This window comes from Nicotiana tomentosiformis, chromosome 10, assembly GCF_000390325.3.
Source record: "Nicotiana tomentosiformis chromosome 10, ASM39032v3, whole genome shotgun sequence".
Lineage (NCBI taxonomy): Eukaryota > Viridiplantae > Streptophyta > Magnoliopsida > Solanales > Solanaceae > Nicotiana > Nicotiana tomentosiformis.
In genome coordinates, this window is record NC_090821.1 from 18258982 (window position 1) to 18279939 (window position 20958).

The 20958-nt window shown below is 39.2% G+C and overlaps 1 protein-coding gene across 1 annotated transcript; it reads left to right on the forward strand.

The window, feature by feature from the left end:
* Positions 1-11625: 11625 nt before the first annotated feature.
* On the forward strand, positions 11626-13711 carry LOC104089326 (cytochrome P450 736A117-like). Its single transcript, XM_009594189.1, has 2 exons — positions 11626-12511; positions 12819-13711. The coding sequence occupies exons 1-2, from the start codon at positions 11633-11635 to the stop codon at positions 13422-13424; spliced, it is 1485 nt and encodes a 494-aa protein (XP_009592484.1). The 5' UTR covers positions 11626-11632; the 3' UTR covers positions 13425-13711.
* Positions 13712-20958: the final 7247 nt, after the last annotated feature.

A 20958-nucleotide genomic window follows, 5' to 3' on the forward strand; every position in this document is an offset into this window, starting at 1 on the left:
GGAAGATTGCAGGCAACTAAGAAAGGAATTAGCCCGGTTATTCAACAAAGGGAACCTTCGAGAATATTTGAGCGATAGAGCGAAGAACCATTTTAAAAATAGGGATTTCGGCAAGCAAAACAAACAAGAAGAACCACAGCACGTCATTCACATAATCATCGGCGGTGGCGATACCCCTCAGGGACCAGTGCTTAAATGCACTAAGACATCGATTGTGAGAGAAAAGCGATCTCGAACTCAAGATTACACACCCATAGGAACTTTGTCCTTCAATGATGAAGATGCAGAAGGGGTCATACAACCTCATAACGATCCACTGGTAATATTCGTACTCATGAATAAAACTAAAGTTAAGCGTGTGTTGATTGATCCAGGTAGCTCGGCCAACATCATCAGATTGAAGGTTGTAGAATAGTTCGGCTTGCAGGACCAGATCGTACCCGCAACCCTGGTTCTAAACGGATTCAATATGGCATGTGAAACCACCAAAGGCGAGATAATTCTACCAATAAACGTGGCCAGAACCATCCAGGAAATGAAGTTCCACGTGATCGAAGACGACATGAGATACAACGCCCTTTTCGGAAGGCCATGGATCCACAACATGAGAGTTGTACCTTCGACCCTATACCAGGTCCTCAAATTCCCAACATCGAGAGGAGTCAAAACAGTGTACGGAGAACAACCAGCCGCAAGAGAAATGTTCACCGTCGAGGAACCGAAACCAATATCCTTGCCTTCGCCAGTAAAGGGATCGAGCTCAGAAGGGGAATGAGATACCAAATAGCAATCACAGATATCGGATTTGACCCAATCAGATAACCAGAAGATCGAAGAAGATGATGATCAGAGGATCCCTCGATCCTTCGTGATTCCCGATGACTCCGACGCCACTAAATCAATGATTGAGGAACTGGAGCAAGTCACACTAATCGAGCACTGGCTCGAACGGAAGGTATACCTGGGAACGGGGTTGAGCCCCGAACTCAGGAAGAAACTTATTTAATTTCTTATCGATAACATTGATTTCTTTGCCTGGTCCCATTTAGATATAACAGGGATCCCACCGGACATAACGATGCATCGACTAAGCTTGGACCCTAGGTTCAGACTGGTGAAGCAAAAGAGAAGACCCAGTCCGAGGTAAAGCACGCATTCATAAAGGATGAGGTAACCAAACTTCTCAAGATAGGGTCCATTCGGGAGGTGAAATATCCCGAATGGTTAGCCAATGTAGTTGTAGTGCCTAAAAAAGGGAACAAACTTAGAATGTGAGTGGACTATAAGGATTTGAACAAAGCATGCCCCAAAGATTCTTTTCCACTGCCCAACATCGATCGCATGATCGATGCCACGGCCGGTCACGAGATCCTCACTTTTCTCGATGCCTATTCCGGGTATAATCAAATCCAGATGAACCCGGAAGACTAGGAAAAGACTTTATTTGTCACCAAATATGGAACATATTATTATAATATGATGCCCTTCGGGCTAACAAATGCAGGGGCTACTTACCAATGCCTAGTAAATAAAATGTTCGAAGAACAAATAGGTAAATCAATGGAATTTTATATTGATGACATGCTAGTTAAGTCCCTGCGCGCAGAGGACCATTTGACCCATTTGCAGGAAACGTTCGAGATTTTGAGGAAATACAACATGAAGCTCAACCCCGAAAAATGTGCTTTCGGGGTCGGTTTTGGCAAGTTCCTCGGCTTCATGGTGTCAAATCGGGAATCGAGATTAACCCCGATAAAATCAAGGCCATCAAAGATATCACCATCGTGGACAGCGTGAAAGGTGTACAAAGGCTAACAGGATGGATTGCATCCTTAGGCCGATTTATTTCGAAGTCATCAGATCGAAGTCATAAATTTTTCTCTCTACTCAAAAAGAAGAACGATTTTGCTTGGACCCCGGAATGCCAATATGCATTAGAGGAACTAAAACGATATCTATCGAGCCCACCACTACTTCACACTCCAAAAACAGACGAAAAACTTTGCTTGTACTTGGCAATGTCAGAAATTGCAGTAAGCGGTGTCCTAGTTCGGGAAGAGCAAGGTATGTAATTTCCCATTTATTATATAAGTCGGACCTTAGGAGAAGCAGAAACTAGATATCCGTACCTAGAAAAATTGGCATTTGCACTGATAAGTGCCTCTAGAAAGTTAAGACCATACTTTCAATGTCACCTCATATGCGTATTAACCACTTACCCGCTTCGTAATATTTTTCACAAGCCCGAACTATCAGGCCGATTGGCCAAATGGGCCGTCAAACTCAGTGGGTACGATATCGAATATCAACCCCATACGGCCATCAAGTCTCAAATTTTAGCAAACTTCGTGGTCGATTTCGCGCCAACCCTCGTACCCGAAGTCAAAAAAGAACTCTTGTTGAAATCAGGTATGTCATCGGGGGTATGGACCCTTTTTACAGACGGGGCTTCGAATGTGAAGGGGTCTGGGCCAGGCATAGTTTTAAAGCCACCCACGGGTAACATTATTAGGCAATCTATTAAAACTACCAGGTTGACTAATAACGAGGCCGAGTATGAGGCCATGATTGCAGGTCTCGAGCTAGCTAAAAACTTAGGAGCAGAAGTCATTGAAGCCAAATGCGACTCTTTGCTAGTGGTAAGTCAAGTAAACAAAACCTTCGAAGTTCGAGAAGATAGAATGCAAAGTTATTTGGACAAACTACATGTCACTTTGCACCATTTCAAACAATGGACTTTACAGCATGTTCCACGAGAGCAAAACAAAGAGGCTGATGCACTTGAGAATTTGGGATCATCGGTCGAGGAAGGTGACTTGAGCTCGGGGACTGTCATTCAACTCTCGAAATCCATGATCGAAGAAGGCCACACCGAGATAAATTCTACGAGCTTAACCTGGGATTGGAGAAATAAATATATTGAATTCATAAAGAACGGAAAGCTCCCATCGGACCCAAAAGATTCAAGGTCCCTACGGACTAAAGCTACTCGATTCACGTTGGCTATTCATAAAGAACGGAAAGCTCCCATCGGACCCAAAAGATTCAAGGTCCCTACGGACTAAAGCTACTCGATTCACGTTGGCTTCAGATAGAACTCTATACCAAAGGACGTTCGATGGACCATTGACAGTATGCTTGGGTCCAGGAGATATCGATTACATCCTACGTGAGGTGCACGTGGGCACTTATGGGAATCAGTCTGGTGCCGATCCATTAGTCCGAAATATAATCAGGGAAGGGTATTATTGGATCGATATGGGCAAAGATGCGAAGGAATTTGTTCGAAAATGTGACAAATGTCAAAGGTGTGCACCAATGATCCATCAACCCGGAGAGCAAATTCACTCAGTCCTATCCCCATGGAAATTCATAAAATGGGGAATGGATATCGTCGGCCCTCTGCCATCGACCCCAGGTAAAGATAAATTTATTTTATTTATGACTGACTATTTCTCTAAATGGGTTGAAGTACAGGTGTTCGAGAAAGTAAGAGAGAGAGAAGTTATAGACTTTATCTGGGATCATATCGTATGTCGATTCGGGATACCTGCTGAAATAATATGTGACAATGGGAAACAATTTATTGGCACCAAAGTGACGAAATTCTTCGAAGATCACAAAATAAGAAGGATATTATCAACACTGTATCACCCCAATGGGAACGGACAGGCCGAATCAATGAACAAAACTATCATTCAAAACCTAAAGAAGAGGCTGAACGACGCTAAAAGAAAGTGGAGAGAAATCTCACCCGAAGTCCTTTGAGCATATTGAACAACGTCAAAATCTAGTACAGGGGAAAACCCATTCTCCTTAGTATATGGGTCTGAAGCCTTGATAACAGTCGAAGTCGGCGAACCCAGTGCCAGATTTCGATACACAACAAAAGAATCAAATAAAGAGGCTATGAACACTAGCCTCGAATTATCAGATGAAAAACGAGAAGCTGCTCTCGTCCAATTGGCCGCCCAAAAGCAACGAATTGAAAGATACTATAATCAAAGAACCAAGCTCTGCCATTTTAAGTCCGGGGACTTAGTGCTAAGGAAAGTCACCCTCAATACCCGAAATTCGAAGGAAGGAAAACTAGGACCGGACTGGGAAGGACCATATCAGGTTCTCGAGAACATCGGAAAGGGATCATACAAGCTCGACATTATAAATGGTAAACAACTATCAAGCAATTGGAATGTGTCACATCTAAAACGATACTACTGCTAAGGTACGACCCTCCCATATTCATTTACATTTCAAAACTAACCCTTGCAGAAGTCCGATTAGGAGCTAAGATGGATCCTTCAATACGAAGCCTTAGATCTGAAAGCACGTGTTGCATTCTTTTTCCCTTAGACCGATTTTTATCCCAAATGGGTTTTTCGGCAAGGTTTTTAATGAGGCAACCAATGATCATGCTGCACTTACAACAATATCTGAGGCCTCTTTACAATCAACCTCGAATACTGGGGGGCATTAGCCATTAGCCCTCAAATATATCAAGTTCGGATGCAAGAAAGTTATTTCGCAACAACGGGGTTCCAATAGGAAAAGTTGTAAGAGCCAAATGGTCAAAACGAACCATGCTCATGTAGTTGGCCCGAACCCAGACGCGAAATGTGAACACATGTATAATGACTTGCAAAGAAAGTTCTCCTCTTTACCGACATCTTATATCTAAGAAAGATTCCTCTATTTGGAGATTTATTACGCAAACAGAATTAAGATAAACTCGACCACTAAGCCTACGAGCTACTTTTATTTCGAGTTCGAGCAAGCACTCACTCGACCGTTATGCCTACGGGCTACATTACTTCGAGTTTGAATCATACACTCGACTACTAATCCTACATGCTACATTTATTTCGAGTTCGAGCAAGCACTCACTCGACCATTACGCCTACGGGCTACATTACTTCGAGTTCGAATCATTCACTCGGCTACTAAGCCTGCGGGCTATATTTATTTCGAGTTCGAGCAAGCAATCACTCAACCATTATGCCTACGGGCTACATTTATTCGAGTTTGAATCATTCACTCGACTACTAAGCCTATGTGCTATATTTATTTCGAGTTCGAGCAAGCACTCACTCGACCATTATGCCTACGGGCTACATTACTTCGAGTTCGAATCATTCACTCAACTACTAAGCCTATGGGCTACTTTTATTTCGAGTTCAAGCAAGCACTCACTCGACCATTATGCCTACGGGCTATATTTCTTCGAGATCGAATCATTGACTCAACTAATAAGCCTAAGGACTACATCACTTCGAGTTTGAATAGGCGTTCGCTCGATTATAGAGGCTACGAAGTCCAAATTTGATTAAGTTGTTTAAATCCTTGTGAAAACCTTCATAAGGCGTGAATAAAGTCTTCACAAGACCGGAAACAAAACAGAAGCAAGTCGGCAAAAAAGGGGGATATTTCTATATACAAAATTGTTTACATGATTGATTACAACGTAAAAATTAAGGACTAAGCTTCCTGGTCATCCCCAGGAGCGACCTCTTCTCTATCGGGCTCCCCCCCGTTCTCGGATCCACTCTTACTCCCATCGCCATCATCATTGTCATCGGAATCCAAGGCTTCAGCATAGGCTTCGAGTTCTTTGGCCCTTTTTGTCTCTTCAGCGAGGTCGAAACCACGAGCATGGATCTCCTCGAGGGTTTCCCTCCGAGATCGGCACTTAGCAAGTTCATCGACCCAATGTGCTCGAGTATCGGCGGTCTCGGCTGCCTCTCTTGCTTGGACTTGGGTAGTTCAGCATCGGCCCGATAGACGGCCACGAGTGCATCCGCATCGGCCTTTGCCTTTTCGGCATCAGATTCGGCCTTGGAAAGTACAGAGGCCAACCGAGCCTCGAACTCCTCTATTCTTCTTTCTTGAACCAGACCTTTTTCCTTCATTCTCTGAAGTTGGGTTTCGGCCGATGATAACTGGGCTCAAGCAGTTTCTTTCTCTGCAACAAAGTTGTCCATACCTTTTTTCCACTGCAAAGACTCCACTTTTATCACGTCGACCTTCTCACGAAGCTTCCCGATCATCTCAATTTTTTGCTGCAACTGTGAGACCGAAAAATTAGCCATCGTTCCGGTATCAAGCCCATAGGCTTTTAAAAGTATTATTACCTGCTCAAACAGATCGGTCTGATCTAGGTAAACCTTGACCAACTCAGCTCGGAGGTCTTTTATTTCCTGTTCCTTTTGCCTTAAGAGACGTTTTAAGGAGTTCCTCTCATCAGTAACCCGTTGAAGGCCGGCCTCGTATCGACGCAACTCGTTTTGGGACCGAGAACATGCTTCTCAATAAACTGCCGCTGCCTACAAGGAAACAAGAAACAAAGTTAGAAACGAAAAGTAAACATAAAGGTAGTACCGACAAAATAATTTTAAGGCTTACCTAATTCAAAGCCTGATGCACCTCGTGAAAAAGATCTGATTCATCACTAGTACCAGCAACGTCCTCGATACCGGTAAACATGTTGCGAAAAGGATCCTCTCTATCATAAGGCCTGTCTAGATCGTGGGCCCCCAAAGCTTGGGATTCCCGAATCACCTCTGCGGAAAAAGCAGGAAAGGTGGGCAAATCTTCGATTGTTGCTGCCCCAAATGAATCACTTGGATTCTCTTCGGTTCGAAGGGATTCAAGAGGGGCCCCTTCAGACATATCCCCCATCTGTTGGCTCCGATGGGATGTGTCTTCGATCTCCGATAACTCAGGGACTCCACCTGAATCTTTCTCCGGTATACCCCCATCTCGAGGTGGAGCCTCATGAAGCATCATTGATCCAGCTGCCGATGGGGCATCAGTTGTTCTCTTCGTTCGGGCCGCCAGCGCGGACCCATTGTTTTCTTCTTCATCATCATCTTCATCCCTTAGACGCAGAACGGATTCTACGGTCAAAGGAATGGCATTATTGTCCCACTTACGAGCCGTCCTCTTCTTTGGTTTTGGATCTTCGGGAACGGAGGCTCTTTTCCTTTTATTTTCCTTCACCGGCTTTGGGACATAGGCCAAAGTTTCTTCATCGATGGACAAGGGCCTCAAAACTGCATCTTTGCCCCAACCTGCATATGAAAAATTTTATTAAAATATTTGGAAGGAATCTCGTTGGAATTATCAAAGAGTACGAGAAAGGGGCTTACCGTGTTTTTTGGCCTCCCACCGACCCTTTGACAAATCACGCCATGAGCGCTCGACGTATGTGAAAGTCGAAACAAGAGCTCGTACCCAGTTCTTGAGATCGGGAACTGCTCCGAGAATCCAAGGAACCACTGCATTACAAAAAGAAGAGTATCGATGAGAAAAGAAATAAAAGAACAAAATAGAAGGAAGTAACAGCAGGATCACACTTACGTTTCATATTTCACTCCTCGGGAAAGGGCATGTTTTCGGTCGGAATCAGGTCCGAAGTCCTCACTCGAATGAACCTGCCCATCCAGCCCCCGATCCTTGTCCTCGTCAATGCTCGACAAACAGAGCCTTGGTAGCTCGACGCTGAAGTTTTATTAACCCTCCTCGAAAAGGTCGAGGACGGTACAATCGGATAAGATGGTCGAGGGTGAACGACATCCCCTCGATTTTGTTCACAAAGTATCGGATCAAGATAACGATCCGCCAAAAAGAAGAATGGACCTGGCCTAACATTATTTGATATTGACGACAGAAATCAATAATAACAGAATCGAGGGGACCTAACGTGAAAGGGTAAGTATACACATTCAAAAACCCTTTCACGTAAGAGGTGATATCTTCGTCAGAAGTAGGAATTATTATTTCTTTTCTATCCCAATTGCAATCTTTCTTTAGTTGTTTGAGGTGCTTCTCGGTTATCAAACATATGTACCTCGATACTGGCTCACATCGACCAGGGACCGATGAGCCTTTATCGACCTTAAAATTAGAAGTAAGAACACACGCCCCGGGAACGCATTCCTCAGGCCGTAGTTCTGCCGGTGTCTCATCGGCGGCACACTATGAAGATGAAGCCTTCTCTTTCTGAGGAATGGTTTGTGACGTTTTCGCCATTTTCGATTTCAAAGGTGAGGAATAGAAGAAAGTGACAAAGATTTGATAAAATTGAAGGGGGACTTTTTGCAAAGAGAAATCACAGATTTGTGGGTAAGCCATAATATACGAAAAGGGACTTGAGAAATTTGGAGGATTGAAGAGGTAAAAGTAGTAAATGATAAAAGAAAGGGTTATTTATAGGTTTAAGTGATGGCGGTTCAGTATCAGCGGTGACCGACCACCGTCTGACATGCATTAAATGCCTTGAAAGACTAAATTGACGGGATAGATATCACGTGCGTCATGATCGAGCCCGATGAAGACGTCAGCTTATAATCTGATCGAGCCGTTGAAAAATCATAGCATTTCTCACCACATTCTTCCTGAGAAACGAGGGGACTATCTATATACGGTCGAAATAGATTTTGACCTTCGTACGTCTGATCGAGTTCAAAAGATAGTCGATCGAAGTGAGACCCCGAGATGGGTTCCGAAGATGGTACAAACAAGCTTCGAATCCGAAGGGCTGATCAATGCCGAGTTCGATATCATTGTCAAGCTCGGATCCAAATCGAACTATGATGCAAAGTAAAGCTATCAAGCTTATGATCCAGAGACCGACCAACATTGACCCCGAATCAGTTCGAGAGCTCGAGTCAGAATCGAGCTCGAGCCAAGATCGAGAGCTCCAGTCAGAATCGAGCTCAAACCAAGATCGAGAGCTCGAGTCAAGATCGAGCTCGCAGACAAAAGCCGTTGCAATCCCACTAGAGAGAATCTTGGCAGGAATTGTGGAAAAGCTGATTTATCGTGGGTCTCCCACTGAGCATTTTTAATTATATTTAGAGCAAGATCTCTCTGCTATAAAGGGCATGGTTATCATTTCTGTAAAGGCAAGTTTGTTCATGCTTACATTGTAATCAAAATACTATATTCTCCCATAGTAAAGAGTTGTTCTTTCAAGCTTCTTAAATTGATTCCACTTGTTTAGTCCTAAAATTCATCTTCCTTACAACCTTATCTATTTTGCATTCTTTGCAATCCATACTTATATTTCTATTTATCCTTACAATTTGTATTAAGTTACGCCACATATCCTTAGAACTACGTACAAATTCAACTCCGTCCATTTTTCGGGTAAACAAGCATCATTACCTATTTATACACTCGAAACAAGCAGTCAAAAATTTGCATTTTTTAATGTACTTAATTGTACTTTCTCAGGCTTGCGGTAGTATTAGGTAAAATCGAAGTTAGTGCAAAAGTGAATAAATAAGTGACCAAGTTTGGCCTATTTGTTTCTACCATTACTCTAGCAAGATCTTTAATTTCCTTCACGTTGAAAAACTTAGATATCATACTTTTGAGTATAGATAATGAAACTATCAAGCTGGATGCCAAGTTCCTAAAGCTTGTTACCACCAAACTCTCTAGGATAATATTTGGTCAATTGTATTATAAAGTCCTTGTAAAGATTAGCAAATAAATCAACCGAACTCAAACAAATTATACCAATAAGTAAGCACTAGCCACTACATTATAATAATAATTATTAAGCTCCAAAAATTGTAAATTTAGAATAGCATAAAATACTTTCACACGAAAGTAATATAAATTTAAAATTTTGGACCTCTTAACTCAGACTTTTCAAATAAAAGAAAAGGATGAAGAAAAGAAGTAGAGAGATTGAAGAAAAGAAGTAGAGAGATTGAAAAAGAAATTGGGGAAGGGATGTGTCTTTTGTTCTTAAAGTCTTTGCCAATTTATTCTGATTCAAGAGAGGAAGAATGTTCGAGAATAGGTACTTCTATTTTTTGGGTATTTTGAAACTCCACATAATGACCAAAAAAGTAAACCTGGGGTACGTCTCCCATCCTGTTTCGTGTGAATTTGTCCCTGAAAAATATTTATATTGTTACATAATTGGTTTAAATATGTCCCTCGTTCATTAGGATTGTCTAAAGTGAAATCTCAATCCTATATGACACTAATATTTTGATGACACCACATGACGTGCTACCTCATTTCCCTCAAACAATTTTAACACCCCCCCTCCCCCCTCCTCCTCTCTTCATCTTCTACCACTATACTTCCTCCCTCTACCGCTGCTGCCATCATCAACACCACCAGAACCACTAGATAATTGTATTTGTTTTATTGGTCTTCTTATAATTGGTAGTAAGAAATACAGTTTCATCTAAGAAAAAATAAGATTTTAAAAAACATGTGGTTAGGGACGGCTCAAGAATATCAGATGCCTAAAGCTAAAATTTTTGAGTCCTTAAACATTTTAAATATTCATATTGAATAACTGACATTTAAATTTGATAAAAAATAAAATAAAATAAGTGATATACTATTATGAGGTAAAAATATAAAGATATACTACTAAATATTAAAATTTTAAGAAAAAATAGTAAGAAGTTAGAATAGTAAAATCTGATTATAGAAGAAGAAAACTTGATATTAGATAAAATTTCATTAATTCACTTTATTTGCTGCAATGCTTGAGAACTTGAGATAGAATAAAAAAGAATTAATTTATTCAATGCCTTTCATCGCTTATTTTTGACGAATAATCAGTAAGGTAAGATAAATAAAAGAGGATATAAAATACAAGTCTTATTATGAGAAAGAAAAAAAAGAAGAATATAATTATTAAATATAAATTAATCATCAATCATCAACCACAAAGGCTAAATAATTCTCTCTTTTTTTTTTTAAAGATCTTATACTTCTTAGCATAAATATTCAATAATTGTTTGACAGAAAACTACCATAAAATTATTCTATGATTAATTTAGAAAATAGGGCCTTAAAAACATGAGGGCCTACGGCCATTGCTTTATTTGTTTGGCTCTTGAGACGGTACTACTTGTGGCCTTAAATATATATTACTCCATGTGTTCCAGTTTATGTGAACCTATTTCCTTTTTGGTCAGTTCCAAAAAGAATGACCCCTTTCTATATTTGGTAACAATTTAGCTTAAACTTATAATTCTACCATTAATGAGAAGCTTTTATAACCACACAAATACTTTGGGTTCCTTTTTGACTTGTTTAGGATCACAAATTCCAAAAATTTTTATTTTTTTCTTAAACTCTATGCCCAATCAAACATGTTCACATAATCTTTTGGGGAAGGGATTAAAAAGTTAGTTGTAAAATTGTAAAGTTAGTTGTCTCCAAATTTAAAGTGCGTAATCTTTTGGGGAAGGGATTAAAAAGAAAAGTGCATATCTTAAATTGGACCGAATGGAACATATATTTTGTGTTGGAAATTGGAATTCAGCTACCTGAATTCATATCTTCGGTAAGCACTATTTTTCGTTATATACAAGTATAAAAGATATATATTCTAGTTACAAAACATAGTTTAGATTTTTTGTGGAAAAAAACCAATAGATGGGACAATCACATATTTAATTTACCAAATTTAAGATGGCATGCACTTACTTAAGAGTTGCCTCTCTTATATATTTTTATTATTATAATAAAGAATACATATCCGTCAAAGTTCAAACATAGCAAACTTGAATCTTCTGCATACCTAATATTTTGCTTGTATAAAAGGAAATCTCGAGTGCATACAATCACCATATTATAAAACAAAGACTAAAAGATGTCGGTCTTTGCGGTTATTTCATTCTTTCTACTTCTGTTTTTTCTTTTCAAATCATATTTGCCCTCATCGAAAACAAAGAAAAATTCTCCACCATCTCCTTCAAAGCTTCCGTTAATCGGTCACTTTCACAAACTGGGTTTTCAACCTCACCGTTCTCTACAAAAACTATCAAATGAACATGGTCCCATGATGATGCTTCAATTCGGTAGCGTACCTGTGCTTATCGCTTCATCAGCTGAAGCTGCTTCCGAAATCATGAAAACCCAAGATTTGTCTTTTGCAAACAAACCCATTTCAACCATTCCTAGCAAGCTTTTCTTCGGCCCAAAGGACGTTGCCTTCACCCCATATGGGGATTACTGGAGGAATGCCAGAAGCATTTGCATGCTTCAGCTTTTGAACAACAAAAGAGTCCAGTCTTTTCGAAAGATAAGGGAAGAAGAGACTTCTCTTCTTCTCCAGAGGATTAGGGAATCGCCAAATTCAGAAGTCGATTTAACGGAGCTGTTCGTTTCCATGACTAACGACATAGTTTGCAGGGTGGCCTTAGGAAGGAAGTATTGTGATGGGGAAGAAGGGAGGAAATTCAAGTCTTTGCTGTTAGAGTTTGTGGAATTGTTGGGAGTTTTTAACATCGGAGATTACATGCCGTGGCTTGCATGGATGAATCGTTTCAATGGTTTGAATGCCAAAGTGGATAAAGTGGCGAAAGAGTTTGATGCATTTTTGGAGGATGTGATTGAGGAACACGGAGGAAATAAGAAATCAGACACTGAAGCTGAAGGGGCAGACTTCGTGGATATATTATTGCAGGTTCACAAAGAAAACAAGGCTGGTTTTCAAGTCGAAATGGATGCAATCAAAGCTATTATCATGGTATGTGTATATATATATCACTGGCATTCAACTTTAAACTTTCATTTTACTCATTTTACTCTTGATGAGAAGCATTTATAATCACATAAATGTCATGCCCCCACAAAACATTTACCCCTTAAACTTCTAAGAACACAACTTTCAAAAAATAAAATTTTTCATAAATTTCGTGTCGAGTCAAACTAAGTCATGATCTAATTTGAAATGGAAGGAGCATATAATTACCCTCTAAACGAACAAATTAAACTGAAAGAGAAAACTATATATTGTATTTGATTTACATGTGCTAATTAATTGTTTGATGCAGGATATGTTTGCTGCGGGAACAGATACAACTTCCACGCTTCTAGAGTGGACAATGAACGAGCTCTTAAGAAATCCAAAAACATTGAATAAGTTGAGAGATGAGGTGAGACAAGTGACTCAAGGGAAGACAGAGGTAACAGAGGATGACTTAGAGAAAATGCCGTATTTAAGAGCAGCAGTTAAGGAGAGTTCCAGGCTACACTCTCCAGTGCCACTTCTACCTCGAGAAGCAATTAAGGATGCAAAGGTTTTGGGCTACGATATAGCTGCAGGGACTCAAGTCCTCGTTTGTCCATGGGCAATCTCAAGAGATCCAAACCTTTGGGAAAATCCAGAGGAGTTTCAACCTGAAAGATTCTTGGATACTTCCATAGATTACAAAGGCTTACATTTCGAGTTAATTCCATTCGGTGCAGGTCGGAGGGGTTGCCCTGGCATCACTTTTGCTAAGTTTGTGAATGAGCTAGCATTGGCAAGATTAATGTTCTATTTTGATTTCTCGCTACCAAAAGGAGTTAAGCATGAGGATTTGGACGTGGAGGAAGCTGCTGGAATTACTGTTAGAAGGAAGTTCCCCCTTTTAGCCGTCGCCACTCCACGCTCGTGATTTTTATTTTAGAGCTCATTCTATGCCTTAAAAACTACTACTAGATAACTGCGTAGTAAATAATGCTTGGTATATATCAAATGGCATGAAGTTTGACTACACCTTTATGAATATCGCTAGCATGTAGTAGTAATTTAGCAAAATCTTATATACATAAAAATCTTTGGAACCTCAAATTCAGTGTGCCTATAGCAAAGGGCTTTAATGGTTTGGGATCGAAGACAAGAATCTTATATATATTTACCATATTTTACGACATTGTTATCATAATTTCAGGCAATTATTTACTTTGTGCACTTAATTCTGTAAATTCTGCTCTATATAATGCAATTTTGTTTCCTTCTAACATGACTAAGGAGACTAAAAATGTTGTATCAAATTCACAAAACTAACTCTTAGAATCCTAAACCTATACTCCAATAGCCATGCACGTGTTATATTTGCTAAAGTAAATTGGTAACAGTACATAAAAGACGTGTTATATTCATTGATTTGACATAGAAACTGAAAGTATATATATATGTATGTTTTCTTTCCAAAGGGTGCCTCTACCATTATCCTCTTGGCCCTTTCACCAAAAACAAATAATGAACACACGGTATAGATACCGTAATTATGGTAAATAAAGGTTCGGGGCTAATACTCTTAAAACAACTAGTCGGATCGTTATAGCCATGTCCTTGAAGATCTGAAGCCTTGCCACATTGCGCTTGATCACCTCTCCTCAATACTTCTTAGACTGCCCTCTACCTCTCCTCATACTTACCAATTCCAACCGCTCTCACCTCCTTACCGCGACATCTGGGATTTTTCTATGTACGTGCCCGAACTATCTGAACCTCGCTTCCCTCATCTTGTCATCTATAGGAGCCACTCCCACCTTCTTCCGAATATCTTCATTTCTAATCTTATCCATCCTAGTGTGCCCCTACATCTATCTCAACATCCTTATTTCTACTACTTTCATCTTCTAGATATGTGAGTTCTTAACTGGCCAACACTCAGCCCTATACAACATGGCCAGTCTATCCACAACTCTATAAAATTTACCTTTGAGTAGGGGTGGCACTTTCTTGTCACACAAGACTCTAGATCCTAACCTCCATTTTATCCACCTCACCCCTATACGGTGTGTGACATTCTCGTCGATCTCCCCATCCCCCTGGATAACCAACCCAAGGTACTTGAAACTGTCTCTCTTGGGAATGACCTGTAATCCAAGCCTAACGTCCATGTCTGTTTCCCTCGGCTCGGCACTGAACTTGCACTCAAGATATTCCGTCTTAGTCCTGCTCAACTTACAATCCTTGGACTCAAGGGCCTGTCTCCAAACCTCCAGCCTCTCGTTCACGCCGCTTCGCGTTTCGTCTATCAAAACTATGTCATCAGCAAATAACATACACTATGACACCTCCCCTTGAATATGGTGATAGCTATAGTAGGAGTTTAGTTATAGGTTTACTGAAATTGGTGATGATTGATAAGATCGATAATGGTGCATTTAATGGTGGTTGGTAAAATAATGGTGGTGGCTAGTTGTATTGATAGTGTAGATTTGGCGGTGGCCGGTAGAATTGGTGGCAGCGACGGCTTTGGTGATGGCTGGTAAAATTGGTGGCGAAGGTGGCAGTAGGGGCACTGATGGTGTCACCGGTGTTAATGAAAATTTGGTGGTAGGTATGGAAGTTAAAGAAAAAAAAAAGAAAAATGTGTGAGCGAAAAGAAAGAAGAAACAATAGTTAAAAAAAAAAGCATAAATTATTATATTTCTCATATGGCACTGATGAGGCACGTGCATGTGAAGCACCTCACAACATGAAAGTGATATTATGCTTTACAGGGTGATATTAAATTAATTTTGGATAAGAATAAGAGGTATTAGGGATTTGACTCCTCTCCATTTCCTAGTACCTTCATTTCCCCAAGTTCTTACTTGGATAGGAGACACCTATACCATTTTAAAATTATCGGTCTAGATTAACTAAAATAAGACATTAACCATAGTTACGTAATAAATATTCCATATATAATTTTCAGAAATTTCTACATTCCCTCCTACAAACTCCATTTCTGGCACCAAAAGTTATTCCCAAAAGAATTTACCCAACATGCATGTCAATCCTTTTAAAAATTTAAGTTGCAATCTACCGTAGCAAATTTACCTTCGATTCCACAATTTTCTTTTCCTTAAGCTGGAGTTCTCTATCCTTTAAAAAAATTGAAATAATTATTTAAAAACTCAATCTAATTTTAACCGAAAAATTAAACTTTATTTGTAGCAGAACCATGTATTGGAGAGATTTGAATTATTCTTGTTGACTTGCTTTCTGCTTTTCAATGGTAGATTTGTGGTCACATCTCAAAATTAACATATGGATGTTTCTCATTCATTTGTACCAATAAACCTTGGGATAATTTGATTCATTTAGACTTGCATATGAATACTACGAAAGAAAACGCTCCTAGAATTGGTTGGAAAGAAAATTACTACAAGAAAGAAAGAAAGAATCATAGATAATGTGTAGTTATAATTGTGGGACTGCAAAAAATATTATTTGGGAATAAATAAAAGAAGGAATTAAATATTTTAACTATGGTTAGAGCTTTATTTTATTTAATTAAATCTCATCCATTAATATTTAATTATTACAAGTGTCGAAATTGGAGAAATAAAAAGATTTAAAAATGGAGGAGAGTTGGATCCGAGGCTATTAGAATACTATAAAAGTTAAGTGTAAAAATGACTTAACAAGTATATGGTACATCTTATATATTTTGCTTAAAAAAAGTTAAATAAAAGAAAAAAGGAATGACGGAGTTCGGCATCGGCAGCAGTCATCTAGAATACAACAAAGGAAAAAAGCCATTACAAAAGCTTTAATAAAACAATTGCCCTACGGTCAGTTATTATGTCTTTTTTTAAAATTCTTGTGTGACCAATTACTTTACTTTTTATTATATAGAAGAGGGAATAAGCAGGCAACAAATCATGAAATCAACATGTCTGCTTGGCATTAAGAGGATATTATGGTCATTCCCAGTACAATGGAATAATATGGTTGGTCAAAAAGGGATCTTACTGTAGCTGATATATCAACTTTTGAGTGTTATTATATAGAATTGCCATTTGCTTATGTCATTGTTCATCACTCTTAAGATATGCATAGCTTTGGAAATTAACGTGAGCCCATCTGACTATTTATTCAATATGCTACCATTTCAACGGTTGATTCTTCCGTGCTTGTTGTACTTATGTATTACTATTTCCAACACGTGGCCCTCTTTCCATGACCAGATATTCCAATTCTACCGTCTCTTTGATATGGAGTAATTAATAAACAGAGAAAGCTTCCCCATGAAATTCTTGAAGGACGTATTTTCACTTTTTTGCTTCTTTTCTTTTTCTCTTGTACAAAATTTTAACATTAACATTTTTTTATTTAAAAATAAAATCTACAACTAACAACAAAACACGATTCATAGAGGTGTTATTATTTGATATTTTAAAAGACCTAATATGAATTGGAATTAATATCATTATTATTAAACATTTAATAGGATAGTACTTTATAATTGTATAATTATTTTTCTAACCAAAAGCCATAGATTACAAATCAATAATCATGATATAATACTCATTGCCCGCGAGAATGCTAGGAGGTAAATTATGTCATCTCAAAAGTGTGTAAACTTTTAATCTTAATTTTCTGTTTGATAATATAAATTGTCTCATTTCATTTCAAAATAAATGCTTTGAGATTATACTTGGTGCAAAGTTCGTAATATTATTGCAGGTATTATTTTTTCTACCATGATAGATTATATTAGTAGTATCGGAATAATACTTCTAATTTGTACTCCAAAGATTTTTTAATAAAATAGGAGAGAGTTGACTATAACAAAAAACTTTAAGAACATTTAAATTATACTAATATAAATATTTAAATTATGCTAATAACTTTATAAAAATAGAGGAAAACTTCAAGAAGCTTTATAGAAGAGTTAACCTAACAATGAAGATGTAACGATCCGACCGGTCGTTCCGAGAGTTATAACCATGTTTCCCCATTCCTGCTTCTTTATGTGTTGTTCCGCGGTATTGAGTTGTATCGAGTTGGTAGGTTTGGGTCCGGAGTAGTTTTGGAGTGAAATAAATATTTTGTCTCTCAGTTAGAAAGTTAAGTTAGAAAAGTCAACCGGAAGTTGACTTATGAGTAAGCGAATTCGGATGTGGATTTTTATGATTCGATTAGCTTTGTTGGGTGATTTTAGACTTAGGAGTGTGTCCGGAATGTAATTTGGATGTCCGTGGTAGAATTAGGCTTGAATTGGCGAAAGTTGGAAGTTTAGAAGTTCTTAGGCTTGAATCAGAGGTTGATTTGGTGTTTTGGTATTGTTTTGGGTGTTTCGAAGGTTTGACTAAGTTCAGGTAGTGATATATGACTTGTTGGAATTATTGGTTGAGGTCCCGAGGGCCTCGGGTGAGTTTTGAATAGGTTTGGGTTGTATTGCGCTCGTTTTTCTTATGTTTCGACGCCGTTTCTTCAAGCATAAATGATATCATATTGAACAAATGAGCTCCGATTTTGATGAATTTTATATGGTTAGACTCGAGAGAGGACTAGGTTTATTATTCTTCCATTTTTGACTGATTTCGATATGTGGGACCGGGGGCCGGGTTTTGGCCGGTTTCAGATTTTTGGCATATTTTATAGTTTTTATTGTGGAATTCGATTCGTTAGCCTATGTTGATGGTATTAATCTGATTATGGTTAGATTTGGAGCTTTTGGAGATCGAGTCCAGAGACGAGGGCATCCCGGAGTAGGATTTTACGCTGTTAAGGTAAGTAACAGTTTTAACTTTGGCTTTGAGAGTATAAACCCGGAGAATTTTATATCGTGTGACTGTTTGGAGGTGATACTCACGCTAGTGACGGGCGTGTGGGTGTATACCTCGAGGGATTGAGACTTAGGCCGTCACGTGAGGCCTCATGGCCATCATCTGTGTTTACGTAGTTACTTGTTGTTGAACTTGTCTGCCTTCATGTTAGAGATCGTGCTTAGGCGTTATTCATGCTCACATTATTTGTACTCGGTCATAGAAATTATTGTACATGTTCAACTCAGTCTCTACTATTTGCTAATATGCTGTGATACTTGATGTGGGCTGTGTTCCCTTATTTGTTGATGATGGTGAGGCTAGTGAGGTACATGCTTGAGTGAGGTTGAAAGTCTGGTTGTGAGGATATTAATACCATAGCGCATGAGTTGTCCGCGTAGCACTTGAGTTGACCGTGCGGGTCCAGGTATTTATACCATAGCGCGTGAGTTGTCCGCGTAGCACGTGAATTGACCGTGCAGATTCAGGTATTGATATGATGGCACGTGAGTTGTCCGTGCTTAGCGCTTGGGCTTTGGGACCCCCTCAGGAGTCTGTACACACCCCCAGTGAGCGCAGAGTGTTGAGTGTTTTGAGTGTTGAGTGTTAAGTGCGAGTGATGAGTGATGGAGTGACATTGCTGTGAGGTTGTATTTATTTATGTTGTTGCAACATTTATCTGTTAAACTTCTTTGTGGCATATACTGAGTTATGGAATTTACCTGTTTATTTCTATTTATTTTTAAATTATGAAAATAAATAATTAGACTGTTTTACTTAGTTCGTCACTACTGCTCAGTTCCTTAGTTATTTCTGTTACTACTGAGTCAGTTGTACTCATACTATACCCTGCACTTTATGTGCAGATCCAGGTGAGCAGGCCGGCTATCTGTGGAGATTGCAAGGTAGCTGCTAGCGTCCGCAGGACCTTGTTACTCCTTTTGTCATTTCTTCTTTTGGACAGTTAGACAGTTTATATATCTCAGTTTATAGTTTTAGATGCTCATGACTTAGTGATACCCCGATGTTTGGGGCTCATTTCCGTATTTTTCTATATTATATTTAGAGTTGATTTAGTTTATAAAAAATTTAAATATTGAAATGTTTTATTAAATTCTTATAATCGGTTTAGTAGTAATATTTTGGTAAGTAGGCTTGCCTTGTAACACGATAGGCGCCATCAACCATGGTTAGATTTTGGATCCTGACAAGTTGGAATCAGAGCGTAGGTTACATAGGTCTCACGAGTCATGAGCGGGTTTAGTAGAGTCTTGCGGATAGGTACGAAAACGTCTGTACTTATCTTCGAGAGGCTGTAGAACCTTTAGTAAAATTTCACATTCTTGAATTCTTTTCATGCGGTTTTGATTCATCTTAAAGTGTAACTCTTTGAATTCCTTCCACGCATTCGTATGCGCACATGTGCGCTCGATATCAGTTGTGCATCGACGACTTGTGATTCCCTGGATAAGGTGCGAGATGTGATTTCTGTGTGTTGATGTCCGGCCATTCTGGAGGATATGAGGCCGGGTTTTGACTGTAGCTTGAGCACTGAGGTGTTGATTGTGTGAGCGCGTGCTTGTGGTACTTTTGGGGATATTTAAGAGAGTATTCATCGGCTTATGAGCCTTAGGGCAGTATGGTTTTATGCTTGGGTCTCGTGTGGTGAGTCTGGGTTGAGGATTGTGGTGTTATGGCGGGGAAAAGTATCAATTTGAAGGTAATTCAGAAGGAACTCGGATAGATAGGACATCTTGATAGTAGGTTGGATCGGCATGGTAATGGGTATAATTAGTTCTTTGGGTGTGTATGAGGTAATGAGTTCTACAGGTGTTTTGTGGCAATGTCCTTGGATTTTTGGTGGTCTGCGTAGCTTGGTTGAGTTAGAAGGATTCAGTCCTGATGGATTGATTTTGTGCCATTGGGGTTCGGAGAGAGTTCTTGATGGTATTGAGAACAACTCTTGGCACATTCGAGGATGAACGTTTGTTTAAGAGGGGGAGGATGTAACGACCCGGCCAGTCATTCCGAGAGTTATAGCCCAGTTTCTCCATTCCTACTTCTTTATGTGTTGTTTAGCGGTGTTGAGTTGTATCGAGTTGGTAGGTTTGGGTCCGGAGTAGTTTTGGAGTGAAATGAATACTTTGTCTCTTAGTTAGAAAGTTAAGTTAGAAAAGTCAACCGGAAGTTGACTTATGAGTAAACGAATTTGGATGTGGATTTTTATGATTCGATTAGCTTTGTTGGGTGATTTTAGACTTAGGAGTATGTACGGAATGTAATTTGGAAGTTCGTGGTAGAATTAGGCTTGAATTGGCGAAAGTTGGAGGTTTAGAAGTTCTTAGGCTTGAATCCGAGGTTGATTTAGTGTTTTGGTGTTGTTTTGGATGTTTCAAAGTTTTGACTAAGTTCGGGTAGTGATATCTGACTTGTTGGAATTATTGGTTGAGGTCCCGAGGGCCTCGAGTGAGTTTCTGATACGTTTGGGTTGTGTTGCGCTCGTTTTTCTTATGTTTCGACGCCGTTTCTTCAAGCATAAATGATATCATATTGAACAAATGAGCTCCGATTTTGATGAATTTTATGTGGTTAGACTCGGGAGAGGACGAGGCTTATTATTCTGCCATTTTTGACTGATTTCGAGACATGGACCCA

Excerpts from the sequence above, each read along its gene's own strand:
- LOC104089326 (XM_009594189.1), top strand. The coding sequence starts at position 11,633 with ATGTCGGTCTTTGCGGTTATTTCATTCTTTCTACTTCTGTTTTTTCTT. Across the intron at positions 12,512-12,818 it reads CAATCAAAGCTATTATCATG|GATATGTTTGCTGCGGGAAC; the intron begins GTATGTGTATAT and ends TGTTTGATGCAG.